Source organism: Cygnus atratus, chromosome 2 (assembly GCF_013377495.2).
Source record: "Cygnus atratus isolate AKBS03 ecotype Queensland, Australia chromosome 2, CAtr_DNAZoo_HiC_assembly, whole genome shotgun sequence".
Lineage (NCBI taxonomy): Eukaryota > Metazoa > Chordata > Aves > Anseriformes > Anatidae > Cygnus > Cygnus atratus.
In genome coordinates, this window is record NC_066363.1 from 3,480,207 (window position 1) to 3,499,987 (window position 19,781).

Genomic DNA, 19,781 nt, shown 5'->3' on the forward strand with positions numbered 1-19,781 from the left:
TTAACTCTGTCCTAACTGAAACCAGGACACTTTCTTTCACTTATTTGTATCACATAAAGGAGCTTTCTCTAGTTATTTTTCTTCCTCTGTCATTTACTTTGCTGTAAAACTTCGAATGTAGCAGTGATCAGCAGATATAGGGATAGCAGCAGATATGGGGATATCAGTTAGTATAAAGATAATATTCCACTGCTAGGTACAAGCAAATCTATCTATCTAATCTAGTGGTAAAAATGTAGACCAAGGAAATGGGTGTGTTAGGTTTGTGTTGTGACAGCAACACCACAGACATTCTCAGCAGAATCATAAGTAGAAGCCAAATGCTGTCAAAAAGCTCAGAAAGAAGAACTGAAGCCAGTGTGTTTCAACACCTGTCCCTGAAGCCAACAGAAACTGTTTGGCCAGGTTTCACAGAATTTTTTGGACAGGTAAAGTGGTTCAGGTAAGACTTGAGTGGAAGAGCAGAGTGAGAAATATCCCACTAACAGTGATTTTTCTTTTTCTCCTTGTGCTGCTCCTTGGGATGAAAACCAAATGTGGCTACTATCTATCAGTTGGGAAGGGTGAGGGTCGTCGTCACTCTACACAGTTGAGCAAAAAGAGGCAGTCCTCACTTCATACTGGGTCTCATTTTCATGGCATGACAGACTTTAAAGCCTTTCCTTATCTCAGGCAGCATCTTTGTGCCTGACTTGTCCAACTGAATTCAGTGGATGGGGAGCAGTTCTGCAGCAATGAGCTGAACTACTGAAAAAGTGCCAGCTGATGAATTTACACATTTTGGGGCCTGACCCAACTCCAATTAAAGTCAAGGGAAAAATTCTCATTGTCTGCAGACAGAGTTGTGCCAGACTCTTCCCCCAAGCCAGTCAGCCAAAGTTCATCAGACGCCAGTTTGTGATGCTAAAATGAGCTTGCCCTCTTTTGTGTAGGTGAGAGTAGACGTCTATCACAGAGGATGTAACCCAGTAAAAGGGCCATGTCTTTAATTTCCAACTCTCCCTCTTTCTCAGATGTGTCACAGACTCCTGCTTTTTTTTTTTTTTTTTAATTTCAGAGAGCAGAGCAGGGGACCTTCTCTCCTATAAAACACCACTAGATTAGCCAGGGGCTGTGTATATGAAGGGCTTAGAGTGCTGGGTAAACCACAGGAAAAACCTTTGCAGCAGAACCTAGCTCTGCTGCTCCCTGGTCTAGAGGCCAGATGCAGTCTCCAACCACTAGGTCAGAAACTCTTCCTTCCTATGGCCTTCTGAATATCGGTTTTATTTTTACACAAGTGCATAAAAAGGCTTATACTCTTCCAGTTTTCACAATAGCCTGCATATCAAAGCACTCTTCATGAAGTTGGATGGATTTGAATCCAGATGGGGATGTGCTGGAAAAGAAAATGTGTCTATCTTCAACTTCCATATATAAAGTTCATGTAGGAGCCTGTAGCTTTTATCAATTTGGCCTGAGGCAGCTCACGTTAAAAAACTAATTTTCCACTCTGAAAATACAAGACATATATATGCTCACTATTGCTAAAGGTCCTGCCCTCCTTTGCAAAGAAGAATTTCTCATTGGAATTTAATTGTCTTACTGGAATGCAAAAGGACAAAGAGAAATGATCCCTCCCTTGGCTGGATTCTCAGCAAAGGCAAATTTGCAGAGCTCAACAGAAGTCTGAATTCAATCTGTAGAACTGAATCTTTATATCAAACTGTTGGCTTCTTTGTCTGTAGCTAGGCTGGAAACATAAGTGGTGTATCATTATCTTATCCAGATATTACATTCATGAAACTAAATCAAAGCTTAGCCATTAAAACACACACAAAACCAAATGAAAAGACAAGCAAAGAGTTCAGTTCAATCCTTCTACCAGGTTTGCTATTTTGGCTACTGAGCGTCACCTGACATTTTCCAGAGAGTGAAGGAAAGAAGAAGACAAAGCGTGGGAATGCCTAAATGGAAGGTCACAAAGCCTAGAGTAAGCTAATGTGAAAAAACTAAAATTTGCTAAGAGGGCTCTTCAGTCTGGCAGCAAAAAAAAAAGAACACAGAAAAATGCAGTCAAATACAGACTGGAAAGTGGTGCAATTTTTCATGCAGTATGAGTAACTGTTCGATGCAATGAAGCCACATGCCATGAGTTTTCCATCAGAAATGACTGCCTAGGTGATGACTAAATGATTGACTAAATGATTAGACTGAATGTATTCTGAATGAATCGGAACAAATAGTTATTGGAGAAGTCAGGGTGGGTGATTTCACAGAACCCTCCTAGCCTGATCATCTCTACATCTGGGTGCTTAAAGCCCATATTCACTAATACACTTGAGCATATACCTATCTTAAAGTAATTTAAGCCAACATGATGATTCAGTTTCACATAATTACAAACATTGCAACTGAGGGCATGACAAAGAAAGTGAGGTTTGCTCTACTACTGACTGTTGGCACATTTGGCAATAAGCTGTGTGTATACATGGCCATGAGATTTCAATACTGTTTCTACCCCTCTAAAATGTTCAAGGTCACTGGTGGTGCTTTGTTTCCCACGGGAAAATCCCACTGTGCTTTTAGAAGGACAGCTGTCTCTAAAGGTCAGACTACATGCTGCTATGCGCCTAAGGACACACCTAATTCATTTGGGCAGCTGGGGAGAGGAGAAGGAGTGAGGGACATTTGCAAAGCTGCTGCTGGTGAGGTTCCTTATAGCAGCACAAAGGGCCTGGGCCACTTCGTGTAGATCTTGGGATCAACGGTCACTTAAGCCTGCTACATTTACTTATGCAAATGAGCCTTGTTTGTCAGCTCAGGGTTTCTGCCCCATGAAAGGCAGGGTAAATTTTTCACTGAAGCAGGAAGACTTTTCTTTCCCCCAGGAGTGGATCTATCAAGGAAGATGAACCAAGGAATTTAAGCAGTTTACTGGTACCACACCCCAACACCATCAAGTGCACAGTGCATGTTCTGGCTCATGTGATGGCTCAGTGATTGGCAGCATTGGCCCTGAGTCCCTGAAATGCTTATGGCCACATTCTCTTTGGCCATAGAGACATCCAACAAACTTTATTTTTCAGGGCATTCATGTTGAACACAATGGCAATGGTTGGACTTAATGTTCTTGAAGGTCTTTTCCAACCTAAATGCTACTATGAACCTGTGATTCTACAACCCAAAACTACTTCAGTTTAAATTTCCATAGAATTAACACTGTAACTGAGGTTTCCTATACTAGATAAAATGAAGCAAAAATCCTGCTGCAGCAAAGCCTATGAACATTTTTTTTCAATTACATATTCATCTATATTAAGTGGAATTCCTAACAGGTTGGAGCATTGGCACATATGTTGGTGGTGAGCTTAAAATACTTTTAGGTGGCTAGTGCATAAAACATAATTTTATGTCTTCGTACTGCAACAGGTAAGGTCAAATTCGGGAAATAGATCCCTTCATCAGTAATGCTGGGAGAGGTTGTAATTCATTTGGATTTTATATACCCCTGAATCTGTTTTGGAAGGGAGGTGCTTTTGTCCTTTTTTCCTTAAAGGAACTAAGTGCAATACTTTCTCCTCTAATAAAAAGACCTCTATTGCTTTGGTTCTCCCCTCTTCTGAAACAGCATAGTGGTGACAGCATTCAGTAAATTAAATTGTTTGTTCAAATCTCTCCTCAGACTGAATGAGCTCAAGGCCATATCTTGCATTATCAGTAGAAACACGAAACCTTCCACAAATCCTATAGTAGGCCCTGGATATATCAACTAGTTAGTACCCATGTCCCCCAAGTCAAAATCATATCCTTCAATTTCAAAGCACAAACAATGCAATTATTTCACCTAGCTCAAGCCAATCTAACGCAACCAAGCCCGACATAAATTCAATGGATTTTATAACTATGTCTGCAAGCAGATGAATATTAGGAGAGGCATTGTGATTGCATTCCATATAGGTATTTTTTCCTTATGGCCTAAAATATCACCCATATTCTGCAGGGGGTAAACTCAGTCCTGTGTAGTGGAGACAAATTTATTCTACATACTTTTGTAACCCTTCTCTAGGATCCAACCATTCACCCTGAACTGGCATTTCCCATTAAAATCCTCTGACACACACGGTGGTGGTAGCCATGAGTCTGGCTTCCAGGAACGACAGATTCTGCAGGACAAAGCCCAGTATTTATACACAGAAGTGCTTCAGGATGGACTATTGCAGCAGACACTTCTCACAGAGCCTTCTGCAATCATGTCTGAGTCACGACCTGGTGCAAACTCCCACAGGAGTGAGAGGTTAGGTCAAACTCCATGGTTCACTGGGTTCTTGGCTCCTCTGCCAATTAGCATTGGCAATTATCTGTGGCAGCAGACACCAGCCAATTGTTCATCCATGTTTATATGTCATTGTCATTCATGGGCCTACATAATAAAGTCCCATTGCTGAAAAATACACATCCCAGTGAACCACAGAGGAAAAAGAAAAAAAAAAAGCAGAGGGTGGGTGGTATGTGGTCACTGCAATGGAGACATGGTGTACACAGTTCTCGGGAAAATGATGGGAGTAGGCTGCTCTTTGATATTAACTGGGAGGTGCTCAAGCAGAAAAGCCATTATAACAGCAGGGATGGGACTCAGGGTACAGATACAGAAAAGTCAGAAGGCAAGGAAGAGATTGGGTGGTGAGATTGGGAAGAGAAAAGACAGTCTTTTCTGTTGCTTTATGATGCAGAGAAACACAGGTCTTGGAGAGATCTGCTGGACTGCTGTGTCCAGTCCCCTGCTATTGCCAGCAAGTAGCTCATCTAATGTTATGAACTTATTATAGAGGTTTTTTTTTAATTTCTTTCTTTTTTTTTTTTTTTTGAGACTTCTGATCACATCTCACTATTTAGGTGATTTCAGTTTCCCGCCTAAATTTATTCATGACTAATGTCCTCTTGCATCAACACTGCCATTAGATAAACAGCTCTTCTCCTGCCTTAATGTTTGCTCAAGCTGATTACACTGAGTCTGAAGGAGGAGAAAATACACCAACTCCTTTATTCTCCTCCTTTTTCATCCCAGAGGGAAAATCTCACAGTTACACTTTAGCGTGGGATACAGATCCAGATGAAAAATAGACAGTGATGTCTATATATAGATTTCCTGCCTGAACTCGTGCAGAGATCTGGTCAATACAATCAGTGGAGCTCAGAGAGCCATCCAGCTCACCAGATGTAGATGCCTTCTTCAAAATGAGGTGGACAGCTGTCTGGACCCTAGTGGACATATTGGTTAGATCTCAGCTGACTGTGATTGCACTTTACACATGGAGCTCATGTGTTGGTATTTAACCTGCAGAGTTATCTCAGTCTGGATCTCCCACCACCTCTGAGGGGAAAGGCTTTATTGAATCCTGAAGCAGAGGATGGCAAGTCTTTGATCAGGATATATAAGAAATTAGCACAGAACTGGGAGATAGGCACAGGATTGACTGGAATCCCAAAATCTTGCAGTGACCAAGTTGTGGGTTTGACCTTAGAAGGGGCTAGAGGTCTATAAACTTTTCAGCCTGGTAATTTATTTTATGCCCTTCCCACACAAATTAAGCTTCAGCAATCAGCTTTTTGTTTCTTTTCAAATTAAACAAAAATATTGAAGTCTTCCCAAGGTAGTGTCTTACATGCATTTGCAAAGTAATTTTTGGTGCATTGTTTAAGAGAGGCAACAGAACGCGGCAGAAACTTATGCACAGCTACTTACTGAGCTCACAAAGCAGTGTTCAGGTTCTCCACTTTCAAATAGGATAACATCCTTTATGAAGACTGCAATGGCTCTCATTATGAAGGACATGAAGAGGTGCATATGAATATAATTTCGAGTACAGTGTAACTTTCTGTTGAGGAGAGATGAAATAAGATTTCTGAATAGCAAGGCTTCTCAAAAAGATTATTTATCTATTTACGTGTTTCTTCTGCCAAGATATAGACTTACAATTAAGCATTAGAAACCCTGACACAGACAATGTTCTGATGTAAATCATGGCAAATTCACTTAAGCCTTTTTAAAGCCACAAAAGATGTGGCATTCCATATATCTGTAGCAGTGTTGTTTCTTTTCCAGTTCTCAGAAAAAAAAGGTCAAAAGATAGAATGATAGAAAACAGGTCCGTCATACCGCTTTCCATTGGAAAAGAAATAGTTTTGACTCAGTAAACTGCACTCATGATAAAGGTCTGTTTTCTACAGAATGTTTGTACTGTAACAATTTTTTTAAAGGTGAAATATTTCTTCAGGGGGAGAAATAAATTAGCAGCTGCTGCCAAAATTAACACATATTGCAGGTTTTCTGGAGCAATGTGAATAATATTTTCACTTAAAATGGCTGGTTATTAATTACATTAAGAACAACACAAGGGTTTTTCTGTCCCTTGCCCACCAATATTTTGAAGAGGAATTTTCATCAAACAGGTCTGCTTTTCAAGTGTATTTTGTTCAGTCATCAGAAACAAAACAGACCGCACTCAGCAACATGATCAAATTACCATGTTTTAATGAGTTACTGTGCATCGGCAGAGTTTATGCTCTTAATCTCTGACGATGGCAAGATAAAGGGACTGAGCTGAGTCCTCTGTTCGTGTGGTGAAACCAAGCCAAATTACTCTTTTTCGTGTAGAATTCTAATCTTTTTTTTTTTTTTGTAGAAAACGTGAGAATTACTCTAGAGCATACACTGCTTCCTACAGCTTTCTTTGGTGACAATGTCTAAAATTGTCATTAATCGGACAACCATATCACACATTTCAGGGAAGCTATCAGAGAGTGGCACAAGGAGATAGAATTGGATCTAGAAGGTTCTTCCAACTCTTGGAGGTCTGCTTTTTGCTGTTCTCCCTACATACAAACACCATTGTAACAGGAGATTGCCTCATGTATAGGCTTGTTTGGTAGAGGTACCCAAATATAGATGCCTGAATCTATTATGAACAACAGGAACTGAGGATGAATTCAGATGCCACAACCTAGGCATCTAATGCCATTTAATTTGCTCTACTATATCTACCTTTCAATCCATAAGGGCCTGGGTCTCCTGAAGGTCCTACATCACATCTGTTCAGTTTGTGCATGACTCAGAGTCTCTAGCATGTCTAATATGGTTCTGGGTGGCACTGTTTTGCCCTAGAGCTCCATGGGCTATAGTAGGAAGTATTTCTGAAATGCATTTCTGGAGGTAGATTTGGGGTATGAATCATCTGTCCCATTCTGAATACCTACTTTAGCTGAAATGCATCATTCCATAATGCCCATTCATACTATTCTGACCAGGTATCTCAGATACAGAGATCCACCATGTAAAAGTTTACATTTAGTCAGATGAATCCCACCTTAAATAATTGGACTGGGGGTTTTAACTGTCATAAAAATGCCACAAATCATATATCATAAAACACTGATACCAAAAGATGGAGGAACATCCCTTTCCTGTCCATCTTAGATGTGTTTTGCATCCACTCATGGTCTATAGCCAAAACAGTTGACTTATTTGTATTTAAACAGCCACCAATTCCTTTGAGTCACCCCCTTACCTCTGTCTTTTTTTGCTCGTGCTCTTACCTGAAGAGACATAAAATGATCATAGCAGCTGTGAGAGCAATGAGCGATAAGGTATGTCCAATGGTGTAGCCGGTCTTGACTGTGCCATAGAATGTCGTTTGCTAACGTGAAGGAAAAAAGCAAAACAAGATTTTCAAAGAGCTGCCAACATCTGTCCAAATACCCTGTTACTGATATTTTCCTGACTTTCTTGGTGAAATGAGGGAACCATCCTACTCCATTATCTTAAAGAAAACCTCCTTCACCCTTTAAAATCACATCCGCCAGACTACATGATTCAAATACCACTGGTGTGAATAAGGGGAATGTGTCTGGTTGCAGCAGAGCTTGGATTACACCAAAACCAGGTTACTGTTACACGAGGGAAATGTTCATAGAGGAAGGATTCTGATTTGACACTGGCAGAGACAGCTACATGGTTATAACCTTGTGAAACAAGAGCGACTAATGTTCAGTTAAATAGTGCACTGATGTGTCAGCACTGAGGCAGTGAGCACGATCAGCTTCATTATATTAATGAATTTTGAGGACAGAACTGGTCTGGAAATTGGTTTTGCTTTTGTGGAAGCTAAACATTGTGTTTTGGCAAGAAAAAAAAACAAACCAACTTAAAGTATTCTCATTGAACACACAGAAATATATGTTAATTTAGAAATTAGTCCACAGCTTTTCTCTCTGATTGCATACAGAGGGAGTCTCTGAACATGGAGCACCATGGGATTTAAATCCAACAGGGAATCCTGTTCTAAATAAAATGGGGAAATAAGGTAAAAAATAATCCAGCTCTCCTAAGGCTCTCCAGCAACATTAAATCAATATATTTTGATCCTCAGATTAAAAAGAAAAGATCAGTTGGTATTTGGACATTTATCAATGAAAAATCCAAGTTTTTATGAGAGTCCAACCCAGCTTGTAGAAGTTCTTATTTTTCTAGCCCTTGATTGACCCTTCTCTGCCCTTCTTGCCACCATTTTCTGTAAAACAACTAACCAACCAAAACCACAAAAAGCAGTTTTGACAGAAAATCTAAACCCAGCCTTATCTGGGAAAACACTCTTTAATAACAGTAAGGGCTGACATTTTTTATAGGTTATTTTCATGGGCCTTGATAAGCACTAGGTGCTGTTCAGGACCAGTGAGGCTGAGATGAGGGGTAATCCTCTAGCATTTACACAACCCAGCTTAGAGAGGTGTTAAGACAGAAATTTCAGAGTGCAAAGGCTACACTGGTCACGTCTATACTGCTCCTTGGACCACAGAGCTCAGAGAGGATAAAAGCAGTGTCTTTGTAGCCTCATTCAATGAATCCACATCACTAAGAACTTTGGGTCAGGATTCATAGCAAGGGCTTCTTTTCTAATTTATTTACCTGATATACTGATGGAGTCTACAGAATATGGCCATACCTATGCTCGCCCACCTGCAGAGCATGGAGGGACTTGCACTGCATTAAGGAACAGTTGAGGTTCCACCTTGCTGTACTTGCTAATGACAATCACCTCCTGTTTTACAGATATCAAAGGAGATAATTTTACCCAAGATCATAAATGGAACTGGAATTTCACTGTTAATGCTTAGATTACTAAAATACTCATCCTAGAAGGAACAGGTATTTAGAGAATTGAAGGAAATGCATGCCAGGATGCCCGTGTTCTGTCTCTAGACCTAGACTGACTTACTGAATAAAATTAGACAATTTTATCATTCCCTCTATGACTTCTAAAAGCCTGTCCTTAATTTCACTGGAATGTGATATGAACGATTAGTTAAGGTAGACGCTAAACTCAGATTAACTGAGAATTATCTTTCGCTTCTGTTCAGTAGCCTCTACATTTGTCCCTTGGTAAATGGAATTAGAATGTGAAACATTTACATTTGTAAGTGCAAAACAACAGAAACACTGATATCAAGTCTTCCAGCAGCCCTGCATGCAAACTTGCTTTGTGTTCACATCACCTATGCTAAAGTCTTCCGTGTTTCTGCTGGTAAATGCAAAGAGGCCCCTCTGGAGAGAACTGTGGGGTGAACTGATCTATTTTCTTCATTGCCTCAGGGAGAGCCTACAGGGACAGTTGGGTGGCTCCCATCTGAGCAGGTGGAGGAACAGGGTGGGGAAGCTGTGCATCACGCCTGATAATGGGATAGTAAAACAACACCCCATTAACTAATATATGGGTTTTCAAGGTCGGATTGGAGAAGGAATCATTAGCATTGCAGAGATCATAAATGCGCTACTTTGGTGGCTATGTCTTCTACTTCATAAAAACTGCCAGAATTTATAATTGAAATCATGCACACAGCCCTTATTTATTTTTTATTTTTTTTTTCTGTTTCTGCCTTGAGACCAGTAGATGTTTAAAGTTCACGAAGTGTTTTAGGCATGGATAGTTATCAGTCTGTTCTGGACCTCATGTTCCATACGGCCTGCTGTTCTCCTTTTTTTCTATTCCCTTTATTTCTTCCTCCACAAACTGACAGCCAATTCAACAACAACAAAAATTTATTCTTCTTCATGGGCTAGGACTGCATGTTCACCCCCCTCAGCCACCTTTCACACAAATTAGACTTAAACAGCATGACAAAACCATGCAAATCAAGAGAAAATAATTAAGAAAGAATTAAAAGAGCACAATACATGTTCTCTTGGTAACGCAGCACTCTGGCAGTGCTGCAATCCATTGGGTTGCCAAAGCATGTCCCAGGAATTCCCAAATCCCCTTGCAGCTGGAACATAAGCTAGAGGTCTTGCTGGAGGGTCTTCGCAGAGCAGACCTGTAACAATGGCTTTCGCATTGTGTAACTGGTGCCACAAAACTCGATCTTAGGAACGGGACACGAGGATGTGAAGAGGTGGCTGACCTCGAAGGCAGACTAAAGCTCTCTCTTCAGTAGATCCCTGATATTCTTTGTGTATCTTTCCCTTTGGTATTTTCTGAATTCTTTTACTATTAAGGCTAGCAAAGTTCAGCTCAGATTTTCTGTTAACTCTTTGAGTGCCTTTGTAATGTGTGACAATACACAAAGACCACCCACCATAGATATATATTCATTATTAAGATTCCTGTGTCCAACATTTACAAACACTGAGAAATGCCATACAGCAGAAACAAACAAGCAAGCAAACAAAAAACCCACACTTGGACATAGGTTTAATATAAATATACAATTGCAGTAAAAGATAATATTTTTCTAGCATGAGCTTTTTCTTGTTGACTATAGGAGAGCTATCGGTGTCTAGTTTAGACTAGATGTTGAACTTTTGGTTACGTGAGGTGAATACTGCATCTAACAACTTCGTTTATCTTCTTTAGACTTTACCCTTCGTGCCTCAGCATGCAGCAAACCAGTAACAAATTCCTTTCTGTGCAATGACAATACTCTGTAATATTTGAAAGCTAATTATATCTAGTTCAGTGATTACTAATTTACCTGCAAGCAATATGCCAGAGAGTTTGTGGATTTTCTTGCAAAATTCAGTAACATGGCCTGAAAATGTGTGTGCTGCCTAGCTTCCTAGACTTTATCTGGTTGAGATCAGCACAGCTGCACTGATGACAAATGAGTTATATCGGTTTATCCCTTCTGATCTTTTGATGATTGTGTTTGGCCTACAAATACTGGAATCACCATACCTACTCAAGGCTAAATATAAATATCTCAAGGAAGGCCTTGTTTCAAACTTGAACATGGAACATCAAGCACCTGAAGTTACACTTGGGCATCACAGAGACACTGGTCTGATCTTCTCAGGTGCTGAGTTCCTGCCACCCCCTTGGAAATCAAAGGGAGGATCATCTCTTTAACCAGACACTGATCTCTGCTTCCAGAGATCTTCAAGATGATCCTTCATTTTCAGGGAATTAGAGTAGGAATGGAAAAAATAGAGGTTTAGAATACCATGTGATTCTGCTATCTATCCACTCATGATAGTAAGTCATGATATCCACTCATCCAGCTCTACAGACCTCTTCTCCTGGAGTGCTGTTGGAATCATATCCGCAAGCTACAGTATACGGTGCAGGGTACACATCTGTCCAGCCCTGACTTGTGCAATTCCTGGTCACATTTCCTAAAAAAATAAATAGAAAGGGATGATTAACAGAAGAAACATTGGGCTTGCTCTTAAACATATGTTTGCCTTTTCTTCATTTAAATGTCAGATCACATTTCTCATAACACAGTAAAAGTCTCATACATTTTCTCTGTTAAGAAGTACTCGTCTTACACAACACATAAAGTGGAGGAACCAATTGGCTCACAAATTCAGTCTTCAGTAGTTTTTAATATTGAGGTGCTCACAAAGCATCTCTTCTAATGGTACCATAATACCACCTGGACTGAGTCCCTTGGTTGTGGGCAATGCAAGGCTATTGTCTGAGAGTGTTATTGTCTCCGTTCCTGGAAATTTCTTCATCTAACCAGAGCAGTGAAGTATTTACAGCTTTCATTTTGCTTGTGAGAAGCCAAGGCAGGGATAGATAAAGTGCTGATTTCATGTTATACAAGTAAGGTGGGAGAGCTGGGAACTGAACCCAGTCCTCAAAACCCAGACCTTGCCTACAAAACAAGTCCTAAACTTTATTCAACTGCGATTCCCATGAAACCTACTGTACTGGTGCTTGAGAAAAAAATACTTCAAAATTTGGCTAAGAGGGAAGAAAAAACAGATACTGACCATCTGTATTGCCTGTTTTAACATGCGTACAAGATGTTTGTCAGACAGAAACAACAAAGAAGCAAAACATCAAAAGTAAATTGCATATTCCCCCAGCACCTTCTCTGACCACTGATCCCTAACCAGTCCATCTCAAGTGAATCACACCATTGTATTATCAACTTATAAAATTTCACAAATTGAATGCTTGGCATTCCTTTGGTGTCTTTTATCACATAAAACATCCTGCCATCCCTGACCGGAAAGCTGGTACAATAAACAGAATAAGCAAATGGTAAACAGTCAAAACTTGCTTACGGCTTTTTAGTTGAAGAATTACATCAGTGAAACTCAAGAGCTTTGCAAACATTTCCAGCAGTGAGGACCTTTGCACACAGGAATAATAAAACTGCACACAGGAGAAAATCAATTATGCTGCTATGAGTCATGAAAATATCCAAGCATCACCTCCAGGAATTTCTGACTGTTGAGTCATCTGAACATCTTCATAACTATACAGTCCTATCTTGCACTGAAATAATCATCAGCTTATCACCTTACTTAATCCAGTTCTTGAATCCCTGTGATAGGTGAATTTTGATACCAAAACTTGCCTCTGTAATTCTTCCTTCTGACAGATCTGAACACAATGAAGGCTCTGGTGCCTTTGTTCCTTTCAACAGCTGCTCCAAAAGTAGCTAACTTGAGCAGTTTGGTGGGTTGTTGGTCCCCAGGCTTTTCCTTCATGGTCACTGTTTACATTTCTTTTTCCAGGGTTCATATCAAAATCATAAGAGATCATGTGCAAACAAATCAAGGACATGACTGCTCAGTATTTATTTATTTTTAAGGTGTTATGTAATTTCTCCATTACAACGGATCCCATTATCTGATTTTTTCTGCTTCCTATTTCCTGTTCAAGACTGCTCTCTCTGTCTGGGGATGTCTTCAGTTTTCATGATGGTTTTGATTCTTTGCTTCTTATTGTCAGTGAACTAAGGGGTGCCAGTTTCAGTTCCATTCATTTCCTTGTAGTTCTTCTTTTTAAGTGCACTTCCCCATAACTGTTTGATTCTTTGTAATTCTTGTCCTCCCTGTTCACGAGTACTTTTCAAAATTGTCTTAATGGTTTAGCAGATGTGTAAACTAAGGCAGAGGGAAACAAAATCATGTAGCATCACTGGGATTAAAAAAAGAAAAAAATCTGCCTAATTTTAGGGATTCTCTCTTCCCTAATAAGTTTTTCTACCACCCTTTGCTGCTCATCTTACTTTTTGATGCACAGATTCGAACACATGGTCTGATACAACACATCTTTATAACTCTCATTTTCTGTGCTAGATGCCTGGGAGGTGCAAAAAGTACAAGGTAAGAAATTATAGATTTTACCACACTACCATTTTGGGTCAAGTGCTGGATGATATCTCCCCTCAGAGCAAACAACATTTCTAATTACTACCTAACATTAGGTTGATTACTTTCTCCTGAAGATGAACATAAAACTTGGAAAAATGCCTCACAAGCTTAGTACTTACTCTGAGGTTTACCTAATAAACAGGCTGTGAACTTTAGACTAAAGCATTAAGCTAAGATTTTTATGCTACAGGCTCAAAGCTCAGCTCTGTCACACACCTCCAGTGGAACTGCAGCCAGTTCATTTGTCCTCACTAGGTTTCTGTTTCCCCACCAATAGCAGGGCTTTAGAAAGGGGATATACTCGTTAACCGCTTTTTCCCTGTCCCAGACATGAAAATGAAGCTCTTGTAGGTTTTGTATTTCATTTTTATTGGAAGTATTACAACTGTCAAACTGGTGCACCTACTCCTAAAAGCCACAACCATTTCAAAGAGATGAGGTTTTCTACCTAAAGGGGTAAAAAAAAAGAAAAAAAAAAAGCCACAACTAGCTATCATCTATGATAACAGTAACCCAACAACATGTTTTGCCAGAACTCAGCTTCCTGATTTCACAGAATCACAGACTGGCTGAGGTTGGAAGGGACCTCTGGAGGCCACCTGGTTCCCTCCTGCTCAAGCAGGGCCACTTAGAGCTGCTTGCCAAGGACCATGTCCAATGGCTTTTGGATATCCTCAGATATCTCCTCTCCAAGGAGGGAGACTCCACAAGCTCTCTGGGCAACTTGCTGTGGTGCTTGGTCACACTTACTGTAAAAAAGTGTTTCTTTAGGTTGAGACGAAGCCTCCTGTGTTTCACTTTGGTCGTGTTTAGAAAATGCAAAGGAAATTAGAAAGTGCGAGAAGGGTCTCATTACTTTAGAAGCTCACTATGCATGGGAGCCTTGCATGTAACTGAAGTCCTTTGCTGGGTGCTGCCTTTTCTCTTTGCAGATACCAGGACAAAAGTTTTTTAAAGGGAACAAGGTGATGACCTTTTCATAAGACTCCCTGCCAGGTAGGAGGGGATTGATGTACAAAGGAAGGAAAATAACAGTGCAGACATCTGAAAAAAAAAAAAAAAAGAGTTCTCAAGCTGGCAAATATAATGTGCAGAGGTAATCCTTACACAAGCTAAAGGAACTATAGCTATTGCTGGAGAACCAGTAACATAAAAGCCACTGCTTATAGAAGAGAATGACAAGTGTAAATATGAGGCTAGACCTTTGGCTCATTTATATCAGTGTTTATGACAATCAAGGCATAAATCACTATTGAAAGGCAAGGGGTAGAGCCGCAGGCCTGAATAACCAGTTTTCACTAAGTTTTACTGCAGCAGCGCCTTAAAGGCTCACATGTAGCATGATGGGCCATAAATGTTTAATCAAACCACCATATCCCTTGATCCAGCCCCAGATACCAGTAGATGTACTGTATGAAAGTGCAAATGTGTCAGTGGCTTCAGGCTGAGCCCCAGCAGGATCAGCAGGGTCTTTCTCAAGATCTACACCAGCTCACTACATGTTACCGAACTGCAAATTTAATCCTCTATGGTGACAGGAAGGGTCATCCAAGCCTACATAAACTGCTGGGATTTATACACGGCTCTTCCTCATGTGCTACCTCTGCCTGCATTCCTTGAAAATCTGCTTGCAGTGTGCCACAGCAATTAACAATAATCTACATGAAGCACGAGGAGTGACTGCATTTCCTCCGTACACTTCTCATCTTTCTGGTAGTACGTCTGCTATAGGACAGGACTTTGCCATCTGGCCCAGCAGCTGCTCCTGGTCTAAGCAAATGCTTCCTTAGAGTTCACAATCCCCTCACTAATTTGCTAATCTGCACAGTCTGATGGCATGCCTATTATGAAAATGGAATTGATGGTTGTAAGCAATTAGCCGAATGCTTGAATCTTTCCTTCTGATCAGCTTGTATTAAATCTGGCACATGCTGCACACCTATCCTGAGTAGCTTTGCCTTGCTTGCAGGGTGATTCAGAAACTCTCTGCTATGGGTAACAAAGAGAGAGGGAAGGAAATCCCTCTCAGTGAAAACAAGCAGGACTGGCTAAATTCACTTTTTGCCTGATATCTGTTAAAAAACAACACAAAACACACATTTCTTTTTAGCATTAAAAAAGCAGTAAAAGAAAAAATACCTAAACCTGTATACTCATGAAAAGATTGTCCAAATATTCTTGTTTTTACTTCAGCTTGTGTATATTCAGATTTTGTTAATTGTTTTAATTCACTTTCTTCTATGGAAAAAAAACATTCTCCTCCTCTTTCTCTCTGACATTACTTTTTTTTTTCTTTTTCTTTTTTTGTTTTTTTCCATTGGAACTACAAATAACAATGAGTTGACATTATTGATACTAATCTGGAGACAAGGAAGACATCTTTTTTTATCTTTTCCTTCCTCTTCCTTTTCCCCAGTTTGGGTGAAGAGCTGTTAGAGGTCCCTATGAAGAAGGACAAATTAAGCAGCAAAATAATTGTACAGCTTTGCATCTTGTAAATCCTGGTAATGAAGCAAACATCTTCTCAGCTCCCTCAAATGGAGGTTATGTATGGGCTAGTGTTCCATACACCTAACCATCAAACTTATTTCTATACTCTGAATATATCTTACATCTTTCTAGTGATCTGATATCTCTTTGCACTTCTGGCTTTCACTTGTACCTTCCTGGCCTATCAGCCCTAACAGTTCTTTGTATGTTGGGTGAAAACACACACCCCTTTCCTTATTTTAGACAGTTTCATTTTCTACCTCTTATCTTGTACACCATGAAACAATCATTCCCTACCTACTTTCTCCACAACATTATGACTTACATCCTTTGAATCCACATTTTTCTAGTCTGAAGAGCCTTAATCTAGCTACTCCCCTTGCACAGTTTCCACTCCCTCCTTTATTCATACATTGCCCCAGTGATGGTGGATTCTCCTTTGGACCTGAGTCCCCCAACTATCACTGATGGACCTGCTCAGCTTCACCGTCCATGAAGTCTTCTGGCCTTTCTGGTGCTCCCTCTGCTGCCCACACAAGCAGCACAAAGGATCAACTTCAAGGCTTCCTCTCTGTCGCCAGGATCCTCAAAGCCCTATAAAAGATGCCTAACTCAAGCTCTGCAGTGAATATTCATCTTCATTGCCATTCCTTAGGAAAAATGGAGACACTCTTCTACAGCAAAACACTGCACACAATTTATTAATTGGTATTAATTGGGATAGAATTTCTTGAAGAGGAACACAGTAAGGTAAAGCTTTTAATTCAGTTTCCTGATGTATAAACGTATTTGGGGATGATGTGGAAGAAACATGTATCAAAAGAACCTTTCAGATTGTGTTATACCCACCAGTAAAGTCTTGTAGAGGAACTACATGATTAATTCATGGCATAGTGAAGGAGGAGTGAAGAGTCAGTGCAACTGAGACAGAAACAGGAGATTTTCTTTATAAAAGCTGTTTGATCTGTGTAGAAGTTAAACACTGAATAAGTGAATGGAATAAATACAAAGAGATAACTGTATTACAAGCAATTTGTTGCATATGTCTAACTCTCATAAGGTTTTTCTCTTTCTTAATTATTTTTCTCTCTCATCTGTTTCAAATACACACCTCAGACTCAGAAATATATCTGAAAGTTTGTGTCATAGGTGAGATTTTAACACTTTGATCTTAGTGGGAGAAAACTTCTTATTGGCTTTTAATGGGAGCCTAAATTCATTCAAAGAGATCTGAGGCCAGTCGTTGCTAAAGGATGTTCTCTTTAGTCTTCCTCTTGCTTCTCTTGCCCTTTCGTGTAATAGCTTCTAAAGGAGAGGGAAGGTCTGCTCTAAGTAGCCATCTGTCCTGCTGGTCTGCCATTACCTCGTGGTCAGAAATTGATTTTTTCAAGCAGAAGCTATTAAAGCAATAGCAGATCTTATCACTTTTCTTGAGATGTTGCTGAGCCCACTGGAACATGTGTAGTTCCATTTTTATTATCGATCTGTCCTGCTGTTATTGGGAAAAACCTGAGACTTCTAGACAGAGCTACAGCTTGTTTTTTAACCGGATACAGAAGTGGTTAGATCTGGGAGAAACTTGTGACTTGTCAGTCACAACAAAGATATTTTCCAAACTTGCTTGTTGTGTCTCAGCCATGATTTTGTAAGATCATTCTTTCAGTACAACTTCTGCCAACATGATGTATCGAACAGACAAACAAACTGTGGCATAGACTCAGCACATCACATAACAGTCACAGCCTTCAGTTTCTTCATTTGTTCCTTTTCACATCACTTGGTCTGTAGTTATTACTCTCGCACTGCTGCTGCCCTAAAGCTTACCGCACCTGTGATTTCGGGAAATCCCCCATTTTCCTTTCTCCTCCTTTCCCTTTCCTGCACGTCACATTTCTCAGCGTGAAGATCTCGATCCTTAATAAACACAGATAATTCCTCTCTTCTTAACATCACATGTTCCCCTTAATTAGGCACCTTTTGCAAACTCCAGTTGTTTTCTCACAATGAAAGCAGAGCTGTCAAACTCTAGGACAAATTTCTCATTAGCTCTTTAGACACTGCAAGTACAGTACACCAGGAATTATTTACAAGAATAAAATGAACAGTTCTGACTAAGTGGAGGTATTAACTCCACAAAGCATGGGCTGACAGCAGGTTTTCCATCTGAGGACCTCACGGCACTGCTATCCCTGGGCGTACATGACCTTCTCAGCACCAGACCTTCAGAGGAGCAGGGCAACCGTGTCACGACACCTCAGCTGCAAACAAATCTCAAAGGTCTGAAGCAAAACTAAGCTTTAAATAAGCTGCACATCCAGATAGCCACCTGTTTCTTCAGTCAGTTACACCACTGCACATTGCTGGAGCCAGCTGATGTGAAGGGTGCACTCTTAAAAGCAGATAAAAAGATCAACACTGATCTATGGAAACAGAGTAATCCAGCACTGATTTCTGAGCTGGGCCTCCAGTTGTCCATGACAAATGAGTGAAATGGATGTTAAAGAGTGCTTGGAGGCTGCCCTGACAAGCACGGGCAGCAGCAGCATTGGCTGTCCTGTCCCCTTTTCTGTGACTTTCAGAATGGACTATGCAAATAACTGCCACAATTCCATATGAATGAGGACGTTTCCTAGCAATTTTATCTTTGTGTCATGAAGGTACGTTTGGACTGAGGCTGCTTGGCACCTGAGGACGTTGACGGATCTCAGTGAACAAACCTGCATAACAGATAGACTCAACGTTTTTTTTTTCTCCTTTCAAATGAACATTGTAGTAAATAAATAGTGGTTTTGGTTCATTTTGGGGTTCTCAATGATAGTGGTAATGTCTTTTCCTTATCCAACATCTGGTCATCCCTCTCTCCGTTTTGTTCTGTTTTCTTTTCAGTTTCAAACGCAAGATAGAAAAAAAGGAAAGAAAATGAAGAAAATAACCCTGGTTCAAGAGAAGGAAATTAAAATGTTTTGCAAGTAAATGGTAATCATTTTTAGAGGCTGGGGAAATGAGTATGATTCTGCATTTTTGTTTGTTTTTGTCTACTCGTAAACCTCCTTCACGTGAAAAAAAGATTGGGGTTCATCTCACTAAACTTTTGCCATTGAAATGTAAGGACAGTAGACTCAGGTTCCCTGCAGAGGTTATATCAGACCTCCAAAGGTCATCTCATCCCTTTCTATGACATGTTGTGGGATAACTCATGCCCTGCAAATGCCTCTCTTTCCCACTGGCTAGAGGAGAAATTAGACAAGGAGTTAAGATTGGATGCCTAACTGTTAGGTGCCCATGGTGTGGTGGAAGGAATTTGACTGTTCATTTAACCAACTGCATAGAAAGACAGCAGAATATCAGATCCCTGTGCCTGTATCCATGTCCTACTTACAAATTTCATTTGATTCTCCCAGGACATGGCTACACCTGCCCCAAGATCCACCCTGAGAGACTCAGGTGTTTTTGAAGGACTCCCTGTGGGGCATGCGAGGACTCCACAAGCTTGCAGGTGACATCAGTGGAGTTACCCCCAGTAGTCTGTTTAACAACTTATTTCAATATCTGCAGGTGACTCAGACTCGGTTATTTCATGGGGAGCTCTTCCCTTTGCTCTGTGCAGTTGTGTCGGTGTGTGTGTGTGTGTGTGCCAGAACTGGAG

General features: G+C 40.3%; 1 protein-coding gene across 1 annotated transcript in view; it reads right to left on the reverse strand.

Moving 5' to 3' along the window:
* The window catches only part of VIPR1 (vasoactive intestinal peptide receptor 1), a 110,427-nt gene that overhangs the window by 28,977 nt on the left and 61,669 nt on the right, over positions 1-19,781 (reverse strand). Inside the window, exons 4-6 of the mRNA XM_035554445.2 lie at positions 11,541-11,644; positions 7,576-7,676; positions 5,726-5,858 (exon numbers count right to left, since the gene is read on the reverse strand). Of these exons, the coding sequence (XP_035410338.1) occupies positions 5,726-5,858; positions 7,576-7,676; positions 11,541-11,644 (338 nt within the window). The remainder of the gene's footprint in view (positions 1-5,725; positions 5,859-7,575; positions 7,677-11,540; positions 11,645-19,781) is intronic.